The 22,280-nt window shown below is 38.9% G+C and overlaps 1 protein-coding gene across 4 annotated transcripts in view; it reads right to left on the bottom strand.

The window, feature by feature from the left end:
* The window catches only part of KIFAP3 (kinesin associated protein 3), a 67,287-nt gene that overhangs the window by 16,849 nt on the left and 28,158 nt on the right, over nt 1–22,280 (bottom strand). For 3 of the 4 annotated variants that reach the window (XM_023931806.2, XM_086842426.1, XM_086842427.1), the window contains exons 12-19: nt 19,388–19,496; nt 18,423–18,535; nt 17,314–17,479; nt 16,973–17,098; nt 16,629–16,727; nt 15,799–15,884; nt 7,528–7,717; nt 3,210–3,309 (exon numbers count right to left, since the gene is read on the bottom strand). In XM_023931806.2, the coding sequence (XP_023787574.2) occupies nt 3,210–3,309; nt 7,528–7,717; nt 15,799–15,884; nt 16,629–16,727; nt 16,973–17,098; nt 17,314–17,479; nt 18,423–18,535; nt 19,388–19,496 (989 nt within the window). Of the gene's footprint in view, nt 1–3,209; nt 3,310–7,527; nt 7,718–15,798; nt 15,885–16,628; nt 16,728–16,972; nt 17,102–17,313; nt 17,480–18,422; nt 18,536–19,387; nt 19,497–22,280 lie in introns of all 4 variants that reach the window. The other variant, XM_023931805.2, reaches the window with a different exon arrangement.

Genomic DNA, 22,280 nt, shown 5'->3' with positions numbered 1-22,280 from the left:
AGAACAGCATCCCCCAGCCAAGGAAGCTCACAATCTAACTGGAGTGACAATAAGACACATGGCAGGTGGTGTGGGCTGAGATATCAAACATCAATCACAGAGAAAATCTTCAAGGCACTTTGAGTTTCACTGTGGTCCTTGACAGCCTCTCCTCATAGATACATTTCTCTGGCTCCAAAAATGAGGATGGTGATCAGAACACATTTAAGCCCTGGTAATGCACTGAGGGCACCCACACCAGTTCAACAAGAACTCAGTTTCTCAGTGATGTGCAGCCACTAAAAACATGCGATTTTCTGGCTGCCTTTTCAATCCTCCTGGAGGCAAGGGAAAGTCCTGATCCACTCTGAGCACATTGCAAGGACAGGAAATAACCTCAGAAATTAAAGAGGTAACATAGCTTCATTCTTTCTCATAGCAATGCAGAAAGGAAAAGAAAGGATTAAATTATTCAAGGCTGTGGAGCAAGAAGTCAGGTCATGGTTGTTACCAACCTCAAAATTTACAGGGTGGTCTTAAATGGCAAAGAGACTCTCTTTTAAATGACAAAGAGACTTCAGAACTCACCCCATTGCTTAGCAAAAACTGCTTCTATTACAGAACTGAAAAGCCCAATATAAAAGGCAAAGACCAGAAGACACAGGCACAACAAATAAATGTATAATAAATAAAAAAGTATAACAAATGAAAAGACCAAAACCAAGAATCTATTCATAATTAGCAATCCCTCTCTGAACTTCTAAAACATGTTACTATTAATTGACTTGCAAATTGTCTATGAAAACCACAACTCAGCTTTCTTGCTAAAAAAGTTTCTGAAAACACATTCAAATATTAATAATAGAAAAACGAAGCATTTTTATAACAAAAATCTTGATTTATTAAAAGCTGGAACTGCTTAAAAATAAATCCTTGACATAAGGTTCTTGTTAGCTTTAAACTGTAAGCATAAATATACCCTAGAATTATGTTTTGGTATGGCTGAAATGTACACTATATAACACATAAAAAGCGCCTTGACTTGCTGCTATTATTTTTAATTAGGCTCCGTAGCACGTATGGTTTTACCTTCCAACACCAGTTCAGATTGGGAGAAGGGAGCTCCAGACTCATGGGACTGGCAATTCCATGGCTCATGCCTTGGAGCACTAATGCATTTTACATGAGGTCTGAGCATCAGGAAATCCTGGCTGCTGGCGCCAAGCACTTCCAACCCATAATGACCCACATGTGAAAAGTCGGATTCGCCACTCAGCTGCCAGTATCTATTCTATCAAACAATTCACTCCTGCTCTGCTACAAATAAGACAGAACATTTGCAGCACTCCACACTGTTTCCAATTAGACTGTGTGTCTGGGCTGCAGATAAGTCCATGGAGCAATCATATTGAAAGAATTCTTCCTAGAAAAGAGAATTCTCCTGAGAAATCCCGATATTTTCAGAGGCCATCATCAATGGGCCAACCTGCAATTTTTCTGCTTTCATTCTTGAGGTGAGCCTTCAGAATGCCTTGAAACATGCAAGAAAATTCTACAAATACTTAGTTTAACTAGGTATACACCAGATGTATTTTGCTACTCATGCTAGCTGGAATACAATCTGATTAAAAAGCAGGTTACTATTGGAGCTTCCTGATGAGGGACTGCAATTTGAGGCTGAATGTGCCTTCATTTTTAACCAAGGACATTGAAGATGGTTTTGTTTCCCAGCTGAAAACTCTCTGGCAAAACAAGAGTATCTTGACTGGGGTTTTCTCTAAGTTTTCTTTCAAACAAAGGAGTCTGCAAGTTCTACCCTACACATCCTTCCCACACCTCCAGGTGGGCTTGAAGACTGTTGGGAGCACCTTCCAATGTTCTGGTGAACAGAGAAATCCATCACCTCGTGGGCTGTGTGTCTATTCTGAAGGTAAAAATGGTGAGTCACCCACTGAGACCCCCAAGAGCAGCACAGAGCTCACACTCACCTCAGTTCCTCTCCCACCTGCAAGCTCTGCAACAAAGGTTGTACATTTGGAAATAATCACCACAGGCACCAGCATCCCATTCCCAAACACAGAGTCACACCACTCTGAATTTGATGCTTACTGAGTATAAATATTTACCTTTTTCTAGAAGATCTATCTCAAATTCTGGTTTTTTTTTCCCTGAGCACGTTATTTTAATTTGTCCTTTAAAACGTTACCACCACTCCAACCCTTACTCAGTGTTCAGCTTTCTGGGTAGAATAAACCAACAAAACTAAAGTCCACCACCCTTGATTAATTCCAAGAAGCCAAAGTAAGGGAGGAAAATCTTTTTTGCTTCAGCTGTACATATTGTGAATAATTTACATTTTACAAATGGTGACTAAAGTTGTCAGTGGTGAAAAGAACATTATTCCTTTGGAAAGAAACAACTTCAGCCCCAGGGCTGGGCATATCCAGATTGCTGGATCCTGTTGAAGTGAATGCTTGTAGTACCTTGACTAGCAAGGGTTTGAACTGTTTCCCACTCATGAGTGCACAGCATTCATTATAAAATGATAAAACTTATATTTTATATATATATAATAATTATAAAAGGCACTTCCTAAACTCTATGGCATCAGGATTTATGAAGATTCCATTCTTGGAAATTAATGTTTTCTATTTTGAACTCATGGGAGAAGTTTACTCAGAAATTCAAACTGGAACAGCTTGCCAACATTGAGAAGGAGAGGTCTTTGACCAGAGGGGAAATTCAGAGAAAGATCTTCCAGAATATCAGCAAAATCTGGTGCCTTTTGCTCCTATAGCCCATTTTCAAAGTGCCCTCAGGAATCTGACTGAGAATACCTTGTGAAGACTTAGGTTAATGGAAAAACACCTACAGCAGCTGCAAGATTTCTTTTAAATTTAAGAATATTGGAAACAAACATCATTGGGGTAAATCAGCATCTCAATCCTCTCTTTAGATGTTTCCCAAAATCTGAAGAGTATTTGAGTAGTTGTCACAACAGGTGGTGTGTTCTGTGTTACTGTTCTATTCTACAGCTTTTGGAAAGCTGTGATGTATTACAACCTTAGGATGTTAAAAATAGACAAGTGATTCAGGCAAGTGCTTGTGCAGTGTAAATCATTCCTCCTGCTATGGGGACAAAAATTACTGAGCACTACAAATGAAGCCCTTCAAAGACACTTGAAGAGCCACTGCAGGATGATAAGAATTCTTCATTAGGAGTAACTTACTTGCCAGAGAAGGGGTGCTGTCCAACCAGGTCTCCATTCTGAAGCTGGTAATCCCCGAAGATATCCGGACTCACCGCTCCATCGGGGGCTATCAGCCCATCTAGAAAAACAAAATACAGTGATTTGTAAAGAGCAAAATTGATGGTAAGTGGGCAAAACCACCTGTCCTGGTTTCTTTTAGAAATTCATTAGGAGTTTAACTTACAATATTTCTGTGAGGAACAAAAAGTCAACAATAATACTGAAACCCAGCAACTTCAAGTACAAAAAAATTCTTACTGGGGCTCCAGGGAGCATCTGCCCACTGCTCTGAAAAATGCTGTACCTAAGAAATACTCTCTTAGCCCTTCTTCCTTAAGCCTATAAAAGTAATTTCAAGACAAATCTTGTCTTATCCATCAAAGTAAGCCCAGAGAACAAGTAATGAAAAAGGTAAAACATTAATCTTGATCAGCAGCATAAAAATAAAAAAGTAGCAAAGATCTTAATTGTTCAGATTCAACACTGCACCACTGTATCTCTTCAAACTTGTTGAGAAAAACGAGAAAGTGACTTCAAACCTGTTTATTTTATCTTGCCCATCTTTTAATATCTCAGAGCTCTTTCCAACAAGGCCAGGTTTTTCACGAGATATTCTCTTAAGAACGCAGGTTACAGATTTTTTGTGCTTCCCTTATATTACAACACTGGCATATGAAGATGCAGACATTTCTAAAGCCAGAAGTATTCCTTAAAGGCTTCACAGTCTCTGCTTGCTTTATGAGGATAAGAAAATCAGGAGCTAACATCTTCCTTCTGTTACATCAATGTAAATCCAGAAAGCATCTTTGAAGTAAAGTCACTGAACTGACCCCAGCTGAGTGAGAAGCCCAGCTTAACTCTTTGCTCTTCCCACTCACAAAACACATTTCTTTTTAATATTAAGAGCACAGTTCTTACTTGGTAATTACTATTAGGCTCTAATCAGATAAAACAAGCTCTTTCATTAAAACAGACCCTACATCAGTTTGTCTCCATTACTGTACAAAAACGATTCCAGACTTGAAGTGCACAAAGCATCCCCATAAAACCAGGGCAGAAACAGGTACATCCAGACTGATACATTAAGAGTTTAAGAGAGGGAAGAAAGAGATTCCTAATGACTAGGAAGTTACAAATGCCATTCCACTTTAAAGAAAGAGAGATAAGATCCAGGGAGTCACAGGCCACTTAGCTTAACCTCTGTGGTTTCAAAACTACTAAAACTGCCTGTGCAGGAAGCGGTGGAAAGTTACTTACAGACACAAGGGCTTAGAGATGATGACTCTGGCATTCAAACAAATCTCCCTGTGCTTTATGAATTTACCTGATGTTTTTTGAAGATAATATAGTGACAAGTGATAAAAGGAATAGAATTGACACATCTAGATTTTTAACAGACATTTGATGAGGTGCTACAGAGATTCATTTAGAAGATAATACCTCATGGGAAAGCGACTGAATGCAAGGCAGCAGATTGCAAATGAAAAATGCCAGCCATGATCAGACCACATTTTAGCAGCATCAGATTGCTGTATATGGCCATGTTCTAATTGCAGACATGTGTGTACAGTATGTGGAGGAGTATGACTTGACAAGCAAGTGATCTGGCAGGGATCAATATTCCTCATTCTCTCAGCATGTTCAGCAGGACACGGGTGCCCTGTGACATCACACAAATAGAAAATTCCCAAAGAAGTGAAAGTTGAAACAACCTTTATTAAGACTTGTGCCAGATTTTTCTATCTCACCTCCTAGTCCATATGCTCCACTGAACTGAAATCAGGAGGACCATTATCACTTTTATACCTGCAGCACTTCAGATCAAAAGCAATCCAGTTAAGTGACTGTGCATTTTAAATAGTCAGGCTAGGTTAAAACTTCTCTTCTTGGAGAGCAAAGAAACTTAAAAATAACGTCTGTCTTCATATTAATAAAGCAAGCACTACATTTTAACTTTGAGGTTACTGCTACCACTACTTAAAGTGTCTTCAATCAAGAGTGTTAACAGTCAAACCATAACACTCAGAGTTATGGCTCACATGAATTTATAGGAAAATGAAAGCACATGGATAGCATCAGCTGCAGAAAATGTGATTACACAGTTAAAGGACATCTGTTGTTATGTACGTTTCAACATAAATTAGGTCATGTACTTTCAGAGCAAGAGAGACACTGAGCTCAGGAAGGTAACTTCAGAGATTCTACCACATTTTTCATGTAGATTTAAATTACTGTGCAAGAAGAGATTGGCCTGTCATGAAGTAAGGAACTCATCTTGCCATCAGCGAGCTCAAGAACAATTATGGTCAAGGTGGGACTTGTACTGAGTGTCAGCCATCAGTGTAGATCACTTCTAAAATTATCAAACTGGAATATAAGTATTTCATTTCTGACAGCACAAAGATCTGTACTTTTGGTGGGTTTGGGTTTTTTTCACTAAATAATGATCTGTCCTTCAAAAAGCCAAATCTCTGTTCCAACTGGTACCTTAACCTGTAGCCTTTTCAAAGGAATATTATGTCTCTTTTGAGATGCCACATTTCAAAAGCTGAAGTCTAGGAAATTGCAGAAGCACACAATTACTGACACTTGTTGCAATGAACCTGAGCAGTGAATCTACCTTTTAAATATAATCACTCTTTAAAAAGGCCTACCTTTAAAAACAAAAGCACATTTCAAACATCTGCAGAACATATCACCAGAATTCTACCTTTCCTTCCCAGTCAACTATCAATTCCAGCACAAAAAATCCAAAAGGGAGAAAATATGACACTAAAGAGGCAAGTTGCTGTGGCAAAAGAAAAAGAAGCTTTATGTTCTGATATCCTTTGAGAACAGTATTTGAAATACTACTGAGACCTTGCACAATTATTTTTTTGCAGCAGCTATGAGTGAAGACAATGGGGTTTAGTGGTTTTGTTTTTCTAATTACTCTTCCTGCAAATTGATCCAGAGTCACAGAGTTTTGTGACTCATGCTTCATGGCAGAGGACTGGACACTTATGTAGAAAATGAAAAACACAGACAGCAATTAAAAAAAAAAAAAAAAAGAAAAGAAAAATTCATGCACTCAGTTATCCAGGAGCTTGAAAGGGATCTAAACCCACAAGTTTGAGAGGATAAGCCAACTCCTAGTTAGAAAAAGTTATGAAGACATTTATCCACTGGGCAAATTATTTCATTATTGTCTCCTGCAAAGTTTTTTTGAACCTTCCTCCTGAACAGCTGGCAACGCTGGATTAGATAAAACAGCATTTACAGAAGAGATTCACACGCTTCCTTAAATCCTAGATATACAACAGCAAAAATCACACAGACAGATTTAGTTTAAAGTCATGGAATGATGGGCTCTGCTAAAGAATCTACAAGTTTGCTGTGACTCAAGTCTTTCATCAATATCTGTAATAAAAATCCCATTACAAAACTAAAATTCAAAATTCAGCACAAATCCCACAGCTGTGAATTTAACAGAGATGAGAGAAGGTTTTTGCTTACAGAGCAAACAAACTATGGACACAAGAAAGAGGTGGGAAGAACAAGGCTGGGCCACCTTTACTTGACTCCATTGTCATGGTCCATCAGCTCTCTGAGACAGGTCTACTCATATTCCTGAAGACCTGTAACATTTCCTAAAATCATGGATATGCAGTACTTAATCCATCACTAATTATTTTTTATTAAAAAATAAATACCCTGATGCCTTAAGATTTTTAGCTTTTATATTTTTCAAATCTTGTACTGCTTTAGTGTGTAACTCTAAACTCCATAGAAAGTGTTAGTAGACTGTCTTCACATTTTGGCCAGACAAACCAATTCCTGGAACTCAAGGACACCTCACTGCCTCAGGCCCCAAAAAGTATGAGTGAAAGTGAATTATGGGGGAGCAAACTGGAGGGTAAATGACTTTTTTACCTGAAGCTGTAACTGGAGGATTAACCCCTGATATGTAAATGAACCAAACATATAATTGTCTGAAAAACTCGTTGCCATCAGTCTATCTTGGGTGTAGCCCCTTCTGGAGGCTTTTGACTGCCCAAGGTGTACCTATTGAAAGCCTTCAATAAATATTCTCTCAATCTCTTTTATTCTCTCAATCTTGTCTAGCCTCTGTTCTAGGTAGCCACTCCATGGCATCAACCCCAACAAGGACAAGCCCATCCCTGGCTGGCATCAGTGCTGCTCCCAGTGCCACAAAACCAGAACTGTCCTGCTGGTTTGAGTCAGGCCTAGCTCAAGCTCCCACTGCAAATGCAGAGGTGGCAATCCCAGGGCTAAATACTGACAGGTGCTGCCTTACCTGCACTATAGTAGAGGTCAGGTCTCTCCAGAATATCCCCCTCATGGATGTAGGGCTCAATGGGATCGTCCCCATACAGGTACTGCTCGCTGTCATCCATCTGCCGGCTCTCCACCATCTCCAACCACTGCGAGTTGTGCCATCGAAACTTCTCCGTCTGGATTTTTTTAGCCCATTCCTCATCGTATTCCTGGTAAAAATCACCACACAGTGGTTTAGGATGAGCCATAGACAAAGCTGGTGTAAGGACATGGCAGGGGAATCCAACATCAGCAAAAGATGCAAGTTCAGGGCCCGGTGACTTCAATGCTCTGCTCAGTTGCATGCTCTTTGAGCAAAGAAGGGATTCTGCAAGCGTTGGGCATTATTTGGGTTTGTGATGTAGCAGTACAACCTTCCCTTCATGGTTTGGAACTTTGCTTTGAACAGAGCAGTTCTATCATCAGTCTCCTCATTTGGTTTAATTAAAAAAAACAAAACAAATTACTGCCAATCTTCAGGGGATTTTTAGTATTTAATTATTAACATTGACCAAATACCCTGCACATCTTCATTAGATAATCATTTCCTAGGACAACTAGTTACTAAAAAAATCTATTGAGAAAAAAGGCTGTGATAAAACCAGTAAGTTTTTTTCATGAGCTCCAGCAAGAATTTAATTTTCAACTTCATGTCAAATTCTATGTATAGTGTTGAACAACCACAAAAATGGTAGACAAGTAAATTCTGAGGGGAACTTCTCCAGAAAGCAAAATAGGATATGGGTTCCAGTCATTATGTAAAAACATACAGGCATGAAATTTCAATGTGGATTACAGCCTAACTGCACTCAAGGGATGTGATATCCATGTAAAGGAACACCAGCATGAAGTGACACAGCCTATGGTCACTGCAATCAGCTGTTCAGAGAAGGATCTTCTAAACAGAGCAGATTTTGGAGGCTGGTGATTTCCACAGAGGGAGCACCAACCCATGGATAACATTCTCAATCCTGCTGGGAAGATAGGACCCAGCTATCTCTAGGAAGCTCATACATATGCAATCTGCAGATGGTATCAATTTGGGAATAGTCACAAATAATACACCACAATTTGTGCTTTTTTAAACCAAAGTATTGTGAGCAAGAATAACATCCCTAACCAGAATGTTTCTTCTTGTGGGAAGAAATATCCTTATGAAACACATCCCACTCCACTGTCTTCTAAGCTAATTACAAAGGAGAGAGAAGTTGAAAATAATTTCTTCACTCTCATGGTTTGGTTAACACATGATCTAGACAGAGTTTCCTCAGAGATCTAAGCTGGAGTAGTTTAAGGCTTTAAAAATCTGTTTTATTTAGCCCTGAACAGGAAAATGGCACACAATTAGTGACAATGCCTTGGTTGTGGAAGTGGGAATTTCTGCTCCTGCTAGACATGCCAAAGTAGATCTGTCTCCAACCAGAGGCAGAGAAGGCAGAACCAGATAGCTTAGTAGCTCAGGTTAAACTTCTGAAAGCCCTATAATCTGAACTAGAGGTTTTAAACTGACTTAATATTCAACCAGCTTCATTGCTATCATGTGTGTTCCACAGGTAACACACCCTACCCTGTGCCTTTTCCACCTTTGGATTGGTGGATAACACAAAAGCCAGCTGGCCCTGCCAGTCTGGCAAAGGCTTCTCTGACATTGCCAACAACTGTAACACCCAAAATTTCATTATTCTCAATTTCTTTCAATTCCACCTGTGATCAACACTAATTCCACTCCTCACCATCCTGGCACTCCTGTTCAGTGATCCTGTCCAAAACCTGGCGTCCTGCACAATTTCCACACCCACAGCAGGTATCTCCTGTGGGATCTATAGATATTCTCAGTGCCTAGGGAAGCAAAATTCCACTTTCTGTCTGTCAGTACTACTGCAGCCTTAGGGAGGGAGAAAAGACAAGACCAAAAACCCAACAAACACACACTTACACCTCCTACTGTTTGGAAAAGAACACCTCAGGCTATTTCTTGATTTTTTTTTTTTTTTCTCTTCCATTTCCACTCTTGATTAAAAACTAAAAGTAACAGTAAAAACTTGGAAAAAGCAAGCTCATCACTGAGATTTATAAAATGGCTCATAAAAGAAAAGACAAGGCATGGTTTTCAATGATGATATCTGACCAGCACCTTGGAAACAGCTCCTCTGCTGCATCTGCCAGAGCTAAATCCTGGGCTGGCTATTATGTCAGCCTCCAGCAGTTGTGAATTACTTAAAAGCTTTAGAGAAACATCTTGTAACTGCCAGAAATCATACTGCAGTCTCAAGAACGCCATTCCCAGAAGTCATGATTGCAAAGAAGGGGAGGAAAATAAACAAATTTAACAAACAGCAAATTAGATTAACCTCTCTGAAAGCCGAATCCCTTTTACTTTTCAAACTTCTCAAAAGCCAAAAGGCCATCAGCTAAATCACCTCACTCACATTTACCATCAATGCACTTTGAAAACACTTGAATATGCCCAAAGTTACAACCCTAAATGTATCCCACTTCCTGACATCAGAGTTCCATTCACACCACTGTCCAAACATACTGAATGTCTGTCAGAAATAGACATCAACTTCTTATATCCTCCTGCAAAAATCAGTTAACATTTCTCAGATTCTGACTGACTTTTCCTTCAGATAATGACAGCAGGGCAGAATATTTCTATATATTCCACATTTCCCATCCTCTTTTAAGAGGTTTAAGATTCCCAGGTAATTTTCCTCAATCATTCACCTAAATTTCGGAAAATGGTATTAGCAACTGAACAGCACATTACTTAAAAACTACAATTTATCCATTCAATTACTTTGGCAACTTTGTTCTTGTTGTTCATTCCCAGTGCAAAAAGCAAGGTACAAATGTTACAAAGAAGTGACTGCACCAGATCTAGATCAATGATCAGTTTCGTGAAGAGTTTCGTGCTGGCAGCAATCACAGAAATGGAAGATTTGCAATAATCTAGAATGATTTACATAACCTCAGCACAAAAAAAAATGTTCATTTAAGTAGTGCTAGATCAGCCTGTAGATTTTCCACGGAAATATGCAAAACCACCACTGGGTAAATGATTAATGGAATAACATCAGAATGGAAGAAAAGCTGTAAATGCAGGACTACAGCCAAAAGGCACAAATAAACCAAATTAAAGACATTTAGAGCAAAACAATTCCCTAAAACACTTCAAGTTTTCCAGTAATTATATTTTGACCTATTAAAACCTTTCTTATTATTATTTTGTGAAGTTTTTTGGTGTTTTTTTTTTATTTGTTTTTCTGTTTTGGTTGGGTTTTGGTTTTTAAATACACAAAGCACTCCTTTACAAGGGAATTTCTGCAAACATGAAACCAGAAAACTAAAAATTATGGAGATAGAGCTATAGCTTTGAGCCCTCCAGTCCTTTTAAATGTTAGGCTACTGGAAAAGCAGTGCAAGGGAGAATGAGGTGAACAGAATGTGCCTATTTTCCAACACCACCCCCCTCAAACACCAGCAGTCATGGCCAGAAACTTAAAAGGAGGAATTCTGAAAGCTGATTTTATTCTCTTTGGAGCTCCCTGACATCACTGTTTTTAACATTCGGTTTCCATAAATCCAGAAGTGTCATAGAAGATGTATGGCTCGACTCTGGGAGGAATGTGCCATCCTTTTTGAAGTTCTACTTCCAGCTTTGTTTACTACTGAACCATTGAAATATTATGAAGCGTTAACTGGCCTATTATCAGAGCGTGTCTGTTCCCTATCAGGGTCCCCTTTGTCACTGGCTTCCGTCACACCTTGTATCTGATTAACACACTATAGGATAACACAGAGCTACACAGATCTGCTTTGTGTTCTCTCACAGCTGATGAAAAACAGATTTTCCTTTTCACTTTAATGTGGTTGCCCTTTAATTGGGTCTGTAATAGGGTTCATTTGATGTGATTCCTCATACTGAACTGAAACTGCTATACAATAAGTAGAACGTTCATTATGTTCAAGGCTCTACTTAGTGATTTGTTACATTCTTCATTAAAAGCCTACTGTTTGCATGAAAGATTAAATTAACTATTTATTAAGAAAGGAAAGATTTATCTTGTCTAGCTATCCAAAAGTTAGGCATGTGATTTTAAATCTGTGCCTCTACAAACTAAGGAGAGAAACAGATGTTAGGGATCACCTTCTGCAGGTGCCTACCACACCTACCTTAGTGTAAGTACCACTGCAGGGCAATTCCTTCACAGGCCAGGAAAAAAAAATCCTTCCACCACTTACACTTGTGCAACCTGGAGTAACTGCTTCACAATCAGCTTCATTACTATAAACATATTCTGAGAGGAAGCTCACAGAAATCTGGGAGCTGAAATTAATGGCAAGGCAAGGAAAAAAGAGTAACCATTGATTCCCTCTAAATTTAGGTGGTTCCATAAAATGTAGGGCACCCTCAAGGTTCCTGTATTGGCTGTAGCAGACTAGAGAAAGTTTTTCCTCTCCCTTTTGGAGACATGTAAGATACCTCATTGGCAACTTGTTATGTAAGTAACAGATCAATGGTTTAGCTCATCTTCTTAGTCCTACAAATTCAGAGAACAGGCACCAGTGCTGAAAGGGAATCTGTCCAAGGGAGGTTTTATGTGAAGACAAAAAACAATCAGGACACTCTTGCTTTATCTAAAGCTGCCTGTGGTTACTCTGATGTAGGCAGAGCCACAAGAAGCAGACTGCTGGCAAATTGAACAATGAACAGAGGAAACTGCAGCAGCTCAGCCACAGCCCCAGCCCCTCTGCCCACCTCTCTGTTCTCATGTTTGCCACAGGATAACAGGGCAACAAGATGCACCACAGAAAGGGAGTCCTGTCAAATGAAGGGAAAACCTTTTTTCCTGGAGTGACTACAGCACTCTTCAATGGAAAGAGGACACCAAGCTGGAGTCAAAGGTTATCTATTTTCAGAGCATGCTGCCTATTCAAATAAAGCCCACAGCAAATCCCTGTGGTCTGCTCTTCCTTGACTCTAAGAGAGCTGGCCAACATCTCATACAGCTGGCCCCAAATCCCAGAGCATGGAGGGTTCACAGCACATTCCTGCTTCTTATGTGAAATTCCAGCATTCCCAGCATGGAGGATTTCTATCAGGGAGCTTAGCTAACATGGAAAGATGCAAGCTGTTCATTAACAATGAATTCCATAAAAGGCAAACGTTATTTGCCATTCATTACAAATACCCAGGGCAAAGAACAAGAGCTGGAAAAAAACCTTAGGCATGATGCCCTTCTGAAATCCCACAGACAATGCTGTAACTATCTGAAATGATGTTTTACTCCTGCAGGAAGTATTGTGATCCACTCTTGATCATAAGAGAAACAAGATGGTCTTGAGAAACTGGTCTGGATTTGAAGATGCAAAGGCACTGAAGAGGAAAATCGGGGGAAAGGGGAGGGTCAGACTACAGAGATCCTAGGATCTGATGATGGTTAATTAAATACCCTTTGAATAAATGAGGAAAATAGTTTGACTGCAATAAAACTGAGCTAGGAGCAGAAAAATAATAAGAAACCTGACAGATGAGTAGGCCTCTTGGCTCTTGATAATGTTGCCTAAGGTGAAGAGAATAAAACCATCTCAAGTAAGCTGACATCTCTTTCCACAAGCTTGGAGTTGCAGTTGTCCAGGCTTCTGAAGCAGGGGAAAAGGGAAATGAATTTGCTTGAGACTCCCATACCAGCTGCTGATTCCAGGCTTTCAGCTAAGCCCTGAGAGCTGCCCCACTTTAGGGGTACAAACACACTGAACTGGCTGCTTGCTGCCAAAGCTCAGCACGGGACTGAGACTGAAGCATTCCTAAATCATCAACTCAGACATTTTTTGACAAAAGGGATATCTTGCTTCTCCCAGTGCAAAGTTGAGACTGCCCAATATATATTGTGCTAAAGCAGCACATCTGTTTCAGTTCATCAATGGCAGAGTCCAGCCAAGCTATATTAAACAAATCATCACTAGTGTAACATTTCCATAATTTCTGTGACAATTACTTTACTACAGAAAGCATTTCTCCCCTAAGGCTTATAAGCCATGTGATTTTCTCCAGTGCTATTTCAGTCACAGTATATACAGCTCATTGATGAGTGAAAGAAACATTTGTCTCCCTGAGTAGAAATTATTTTCAAATCTACTCCCCAACATTTATTTTCTGATTTCCATCAGAGGACCTACTCCTGTCAGCATGTGTGCAACAAGAAGACTGAACCATGAAGGTTTGCTTGTTGTGGATTTAGCATAGATAAGAGGATCCACCACTCTTGGAGACTGTTCAGACACCTCAGCAGGCACAGCTGGTGTAGAAGTGCCCCACCATCAAACACCTCTGTGTTTACAGCCTGCTTTAACATTCCTTTAACACCTATCAAGATCTGAGCTTCTGATAACTTACCCTCTTCTGTTTCCTACCATCACTAATTAGAATATGTTGCCTTTTGTGCTTGTGGTTTTTTGTACTGAGAGACACAAATGCAATCAGATTCCAGAACCATTAAGAAAGCAATCAATTAATTAATAGTTTTCTTCCAGAAAAGAGAGAATATTATGCTTCCTGTTCCACTCAGGGCCATGGTGTTTATCCAACTTATAAAGATACACACAGATGATAAAGCCAGAAAGACCTTGGAAAAAGAACTCTCCTAACTCACCAACTTACACCATTCTAAGAATGGCATTGCTCACAAGCAAAGAAAAATATAATTTACCACCATGCAAGCTGCTCTCAGTATGTGTTTGGTGTCTCTTCCTTTACCCCCAATAACCACAGTACCACAACACTTCTTTCATTTACTCTTCCTCAAGGCCCTGAAAGTTGTGTCCAGTGCTTTTTGCAAGTTCAGAAACCTCTCCCATCCATTTTCTTAGAAAGGGAAAAAAAGCCAAGCACATTTTACTCAGATGGTAATACTGAATATGAAACTGCATTTTTGTATGTTTATTCTTCTAGATTCTATAAATTTTGCTTAATAATATTACTAACAATTTTTCACCAACTAGCTATTACAACACACCTCACTGTAAACCTTCCCCATATGAACAAATCAACATGTGAGTCACTTGGAAATTGCACTGGCCCCAAGGTAAAACAAGTGTTGGATGCACTCAGATTGTCCAGCCTCACACAGGAGAGAAATAAAATCCTTCCACTGTTTCTATTGGAGATGTCCCTAGAAACAGCTGTTTGTGTTAAGATTCTGAACATGATGCCCATCATAAATAATTATCATCTGAGTTTAAATCTAGTCCTTCGTGAATATCAACAGCAACTCTGCCATTGGAGCCAATTTTCATTCCATACCTCCAAGAAAAGAGAGAGCCAGATAAAAAGAATTCCAGTTCAGAAAACGTTATGTCATTTTACTGGTTTAAGGGGACTATTAAATTAGCAGACATTATTAATGAGTAACAACAGAAGAAGGCAAACTAGACTATATATAGTATTTTGCAGTGCAAGTTAGGCCTTACACTATATTAAAGTTTTCAGAGAACAAGTTGCAATACACATAATTCAACTGAAAAAGGAACAATGTAGAGGACTGAAAAAAGCAGTAGGGTAGACAAAGGTACTGCTGCTCTTGACTCAGTTAAATTGTCTTTGGCTATGAAATTTAATTTCCTAACAGCTGCTCTATACTCAAAAGGATGTACAGTCACTACAATCCTCAACAGCACTTAATAATTTAGTATTCTTTCTTTTTTCCAATTTAGCAGTGTATTACAACTGTCCCAAAAGTTTACTGTGATCCGTGGATAGGTGGACAAACTAAGTTATGTAGCTAAAGGAAACCAATCCAAAAGATGAAGGCAATATTAGAGTGACTGTTCCCTCAGCAGGGAACAGTCAGCGTCAGGATCGCTGCCACATTTTCTTTTTGAAACAAATATTGGCATCAGGCAATGTAGAGAAGCTGAATAAAGCTGCTGGGTAACAAGAGCCATTTGTTTGGAGAACTAAGAAATAATGAAAGCTTGGCACACTTATGTAATGTGATTAATTTATTAAAGTCTGAAAGCACTTTTAAAAAGTGTAAAGTTAACTTGTATGAATTTTCAAAGTACGTACACACTTTTTGGAAGTCTGATGCAGAGCCTAATGATTGTCATTGTGCCCTGAAAACTCATCTTTTATCCATATGATTAGAAAGTTGCACAAGAAAAATACTTTCATTTTGCCATATACTTATTTATTTTCAAATTCTCTTGTGTAAAGAGGCTCTGGAAGGATAAAGGAAGTCAGACCTACCGCTATGATATCCAGAGTGTTGTCACAAACCTTGCGGATCTCAGCGTTTTTATCATGCATCAGGTCTATAAGATATGCTGGGGCTTCTGCAAAGCAACTGTTAAGGAGAAAAACTTTCCCCACACCCCTCACAACCCTGGGCTCTTCACACTGCAAATTTCACTAAGAAGCAGAGGCAGGAATTTTTCATCTCATGTAGCAAGAATGCATTTTTCAAATGTTGCTGCTGTATCATTCCAGAATTACAGGACGCAAAGAATTAACCACCCAAATCGCTTCTCAGATATTCCACAGAGATGAAAGGCAAAAAGAACATGAAGAAGTATTCTTTGTATTGTTAACAATATAATCACTGACTTGCTATCCCTCCCAGGGTTCACTGAACCCATTCTGAATGCTTCAATAAAATTTAACATTCAGTTAAGGCCCACAAAATTTCAGACCATGCAACATATTTGTATAATGGTGCAATGCAAAAAGTTTGCCTACACTTTACATATGTTCTTCTATGAACTGTGAACTTCATTATGATTTGCAAAAGAAATTCAGACAGTAAATCAGATTGGATAGCAACTAATGAGTCACCTGGTCCAGTGATCCCCCCTCCTACTCCCCTCCCTGCTTCAAAGCAAACTAAGTTTTAATCTTTACTATTAATCTTACAGTCCCTTTACATGCTTAGGCTGCCTGGGTTCTTTTCTTCAGCTGAAATAAACATTTACAAAGAAACCTCTGAGATTATGAGGTTACTGCAAGAGAAATAGAAGTCAAACACCAGCAATGGCAAATTAAGTGCTGCAATTCTAGATGTTTCATCTGTAAAAAGATACGTGTTTCCTTGATGATGACATCTCTGGTGGCTTGGTGGAACACCATCTGATAAAATACATAGATGATCTGGCAGACAAACTCATCATCTTCCTGCTGAGCTGCAAGGAGGAAAAAAAAATCCACCATGATTTCAAATCTCACAAATAGAAGCTTTTGATGGTAAAAGAGTAGTGAGGTGTGGGAAAACCCAAACTTATTAGACCACTACTCAGGATCTATCACTAGCAGAGGAACTGCTCCTCCTTCCCATACAAACACCAACCCCTGCCTTGCAAGGAAATTGCAAGCAATGTCAGTTACAGCCTCTGCTGTGCACAAATCAAGTCAAACATGGCCAATTTACCGTTCAGAAGCTCAATGAGTGCAGGGATGATTCCAGATTTAGCCAGCAGTGCAGCACAGGAGTCATCCATGGAAACAGTCCCAATCATGATCACCACTTCCAAAACGAGGTCATCCTCAGCACAACCTGCTAAGGCAGAAGGCAGAAGTGAGAAGGATTACCTCTCTCAGGAATTCTTAACCTACTGGCAGTTGTGCATTTATTTGCAGACATGATTCTATTCTTCAGTGTTACGTTTTCCTAAACAAACACAAATTACAAAGGTAAACAGACTCTAGTCTGAGCACTCTGAATATTCTACAAGAGACTGCTTTGGAAGCCCAACCCAACTTTGTACAGACCTGGTTTTAGCTTATCCTTGAGATATGGAACCAGTTTGTATTCCTTCAGCACAAGTTCCCAGTCCAGCTCTGGTAAGGTCAAATTTGCAAGTGTTCCCAGGCATTCAATCACAAATTCTTCTTCTTCATCATTTGATACTTGAGCTGCTAAATCACCAACATATTCCTGAAGAAAATACAGCAACAACCATTACAAATTAATAATTTGGGTTCCTAAAGAACTCACATCTCAGCCAAACTAAAGCTAGTTCTCAAAAGAAAACAAAAGAGACTTTAGTCCTGAAATAAGGACTAATAAGGCAGTTTCAATTCCAGTGGATTAATAATCCAAGAAAACATTTCAGCACTCTTCCTCCCCATCCTTTCACTTTCAAGGGATATGGATTGTTTGTTCCAACTTTCCAAAAGTGGTTGCTACAACACAGAGGTTAAAAAAGCCTTCAGAAAAAAAGAAAAAGAATACAGAGAATACCATCCTGCATTAGTGGCAGAAATGGAGTTTTTTACCTAAAGATTTTAATAAGTAACTACAAGATCTTCTGAGGACATGAAGAGGGGAATAATGGCTTCTACTTTCCCATTTCATACTGCTTTAAGACAATTTGATATTCAATCCACATTTTCAAAATATGTTTAAAATCTCCATGATTGCAATGATGTGTTTTCCTCCTTTCTTTTGAAAGGATGGCTTTAAAGGATCAATATTTAAATATTAAGTATTTAAAACACCCACAAATATAACACACTTGGCACAGTGGGGGGGGGAGGGTGGGAAAAAGCACCGGATTTTTCTCTCTAGGTTCAAAAGCGAAAATTTAGGATAACTGAATTGTTATGATGTTCACCCCAGCAGCTGGGGCTTCTTTGTTTGTTTGTTTGTTTTCAAACTGACTGGATAAGGTTTAAGATCTGTTTTCCCCATAGTGGGGGATCCAAACTCTGATCTACCAGCTGAGATAGCCTTAAAAAACAAAACATAAATCACCCCAGGACACACAAGGAAACTTAAATTGGACACCCTGCAAAACCAACCACGGCAGCTCTCCAGAGCCAGTCTTTTCTAGAAGGATAAAAAACAGAGATCACATTAGGTAAGACCTAATACTTACAATAAACTGGCTTTTAGTTGGTCCATCATGTTGTGAAATATTTCTGATCATCTTCATTAACAAAGGGTCCTTAAACTTCAAAGCTCGCTTCATGAGCATTTTCAAACCATTTCCTGAAAAGAAACAAACACTTAGAAAATCCTCCAAATAAAATAATAATAATAAAAAAAAGGGAAAGTACTGGCTGATCAGAGATCAACATGCACCCAAAAAAATGCTTTAAGCTTTAAAAGTTTAGAATGAAAAAATGCACAGCAGTTAGTCCAGGCACAGAGACTTCTCCTCCCATTCCATGGAATAAATATCTTGTTATGCTTTTAAAAGATCTATGCATGGGAACAGATCTGAAGTGCTTGACCACACAGAACAAATCTCAGTGTTACCATTATGCTTCCAAAAGATCACCCTGACTACCTAAAAGGTGCTGCTAGCTTGAGTTTCACCTTTAATATAAAATTGGATGTCTCTGCTCCCCCTTCTACAGAGCTATTCATAGAATTTTAAAGTGGAATTTCAGGCCACAGAATCTCTTGATTGCAACTGTCCCCTTTGAAGGCCAGTAATTGACTGCAGCAGCTCCTAAGGAAAATACTGAGCACAAGTGAAAGTTGGAGCTGCTGAGTAATATTTTTTCATTTAAAACTGCTAGTATGCAAATAATAAAATTTTAAAAGCAATCCAGAACTACTGTAAGAAATGCAGAACTATCCAGACCATGAATTAAAAAATTAGAACCCAGATGAAGCTCAATTATAATAAAAAAAATAATGGAAAGATTCAAAAGACATCACTGCTTTTCACTTGATACTAGCAGGTGAAACACCAATCAGCCAAGAGTTTAGGCATGAGGCAGAATAAAATCCTGATGTCATGACTCAAATGTACATAATTTGTACATGTAAGTATAATAAAAGAAAATATACAAAGTGTTGTCATCTCCAAACCCCCACCAAAACCTCAGTTACCTTCACAGATAAGCTGCACATTTCTTTTGTTGGCAGCAAGATTAATACAGAAAGAAATAAGCTCCAGATCAACTCGCTCATCAGGACACTCAAAAAGCATCTTCATTAACTGCCAAGAAACACAAGCACACTTAGGTCATTAATCTTTGCAAAGCATTAGAAAAGCACTGTTATGATATCAACTACAGTAACTTTTTTTAAAATTAGTATTCAGCATTTCTACAGGAACAGTGAAAGTTACAAAGCTCAGGGGCATGACATGTATAGTTCCATTATTTATGGACAAAAATCCATATAAAGTGCCAAAAATGGCAATCACTCATCACCTTAAATTAACTTGGTTTAGTTACATTTTTTTGCTACCACTGAAATTTTTGTCTAACTGGTTTTTAGTATTTGTGAATGGATAAATTTGTTTAGAAAGCTTAGGTGAATTTAATACAAGAAAAAAAAAAAACAACCCACAATTTAATTCCACAGAAAGTCAGATTAATACCTATTAGCTTAATAAAATTATGACTCTAAACAGACACTTAATTGTAAAATAATTCTACTACTATTTTGCTGTGAGTTACTCCACTGATAGGTAATTTAGCTGTCTCTGCAGCACTGTTCTTCATCTTTGCAGCTTCCAGCTAGAGCTGAACACTGCCACATCCCACAGACTCCTCAGCAGTAATCCCATTCTTCTGGTAACATTAATGGAAGTAGACAATCACCTATAATCCTGTTCAAACTGTTCACCAAATGTCAGTGAATTCCCAGGTGATTCCCAAGGCTCCTAACCTATGGATTGCCATCATTTTCCACACCTGGCTCTGTATTGTCCATTACATCACAGGCTGGCTATCCTGGCTCATTTGGTTCAACAGGAACAGGTTTTCAAATGGCATTTGGAATATATGAACATGACTGAAATAAACCCATTTCTTTTCCCTCTGGTTCCAATCCTGGCAGACAAGCCCTGCACAACTTCAGGGCTGGGGGACATCACCCTGTTTGTCTCTAAAACCCATTCAGTTCATAAGACATATTTATATTATAATGCAAACCAGTGTGATGACAAGACTGAGATTACTGGAAGAGGAAACAACAAAGCCTAAAGATAAGCAGGACATAAGGTACAAAAACTGTAGCTCAAAAAGGGGCTGGAGGACAAGAAAGCAATAAATAATCATTAAATTTAATGATTAACTAATCATTAAATATTTGTGTGCTTGCCCCCTGGTGGAAAGACAAGTCTGTAATGCATTAAAAGCTAGAGAAAGTAGGTGAAGAATCCATTTAGAGAGGAGAAAATAAAAAGAAACAATAGGATTGCAGGAATTCCCTACAAAGTGGTTTTCTCCAGCCATTCTGTATGTTTACCTATTATCAGATAGAAGGCTGTCATTCCAAAGAGACCCAAAAAATCCCCCAAGTAAAAACTACATTACAACATAGTTATTTATGTCTTTCCTGAGACTTTCATGTACTCATTCAAAAGCTATCATTGATTTCTTCCTCCCTTTCTTAAAAAGGTAGAATCAGATTTCTCTAGGTTGTTTTAAGAACTTATAAAATCCCTGGTTTATTAAATCCTTAAGCCTGACAGTCACATAAGAGGGAATTAACAGAGAAGAAAATTGCCATTTAACAAGTAGAACATGAGCATTCAAAAATCACCCCCCGCAACTCTTCTGTTACAAAACCTTTAAAAACAGATTTTTAAAACCCTTCAAATAATTTGAAAGGAAACATTCTCATTACTTACACAATACAAAATCTGTGGAAATTAAATGTTTAACAAGATGGGATTACACTGTTAATTACTGAACTACTTCTCTATAAAAAGAAAAAAATATATCCAGTTTCAATTAAAGCTGTTCAAATTTTAAAATAATAGTTTCATACGAGTTCCATGTTTCCCATTATGTCTTCATTTAATTTGATTGCTTCTTGTGCCACTTCAAAAGGAAGAGTAATTGCTGCCAAATAGGAAATATTAAAATTAAATTTGTTCTGCTTTTACTATGTCCATTGTCATCTTTTACTGATTTAACAGGAAGGCAGTAAAAAGACTGCAGCATGTGCAGTGAAGAGGCAGTAGTGTTCAATCAGACAAGTCCCATATTGAGTATCAGATACCACAGACCAGCACTGAAATCACTGTGTCTAGACTCTCTGGCACCTGCCTTCACTTATTTACCAGTGACCAGAGGCCAACCCCCACAGCTCTGTGCTCACATACACCTCTGTCCAACCCCCTCCCCAAGCCCAGCTCCAACATCTTTGAATGATTATGCCAGAACTGCATGCCTCAGGAATCTCTCCTGAGCGGCTACTCCCCAACTCTGCCGTTTGAAGTGATGCTCTGGTTTCTGAACTTCAGCAGATAATGGCGGACAGGAGCAAAGGGGGCTGTCAAGAGAGGACGTTTACCAGCATTAAGCTGAAAAGAAGCTTAGAGATCAAAGAGGGGCCAAACAGGACAACCGTGGTGGAAAACATGTGGGCAGCTTTGGAGAAGCTTGCACACCGCTCTGCGGTAAAATATTAAATATCACCATGACATCACTGCCTAACCATGCCCTTTGATTGGCCAGGTTATTACCAATAAAGGCTTTTATAAGCATCTGGATGGCATTTGCACCTATTTAAACAAAACACGCATTGCTGAGGTCTAAACAAGAATGAACTGTTAATACTCACTTTTAACTGTTACTAGAGTAGCACCCACTAACTCCTGCAATCCACAAGGATGTTTACCCGGCACAGCACGCGCGAGCCCTCGGCGCAGCCACAATTATCACAGGGAGCTGCTTTTTCAAAGCACTTTCTACAACTGCTAAACGTTAATTATTGTTTGCCAGTCTAGATGAACACCTCTCCTCAAAAACAGACAAACCCACAC

The sequence above is a fragment of the Cyanistes caeruleus genome, chromosome 9 (genome assembly GCF_971803275.1).
Source record: "Cyanistes caeruleus chromosome 9, bCyaCae1.hap1.1, whole genome shotgun sequence".
Classification (NCBI taxonomy): domain Eukaryota; kingdom Metazoa; phylum Chordata; class Aves; order Passeriformes; family Paridae; genus Cyanistes; species Cyanistes caeruleus.
This window is presented reverse-complemented; position numbering and strand designations above follow the sequence as displayed.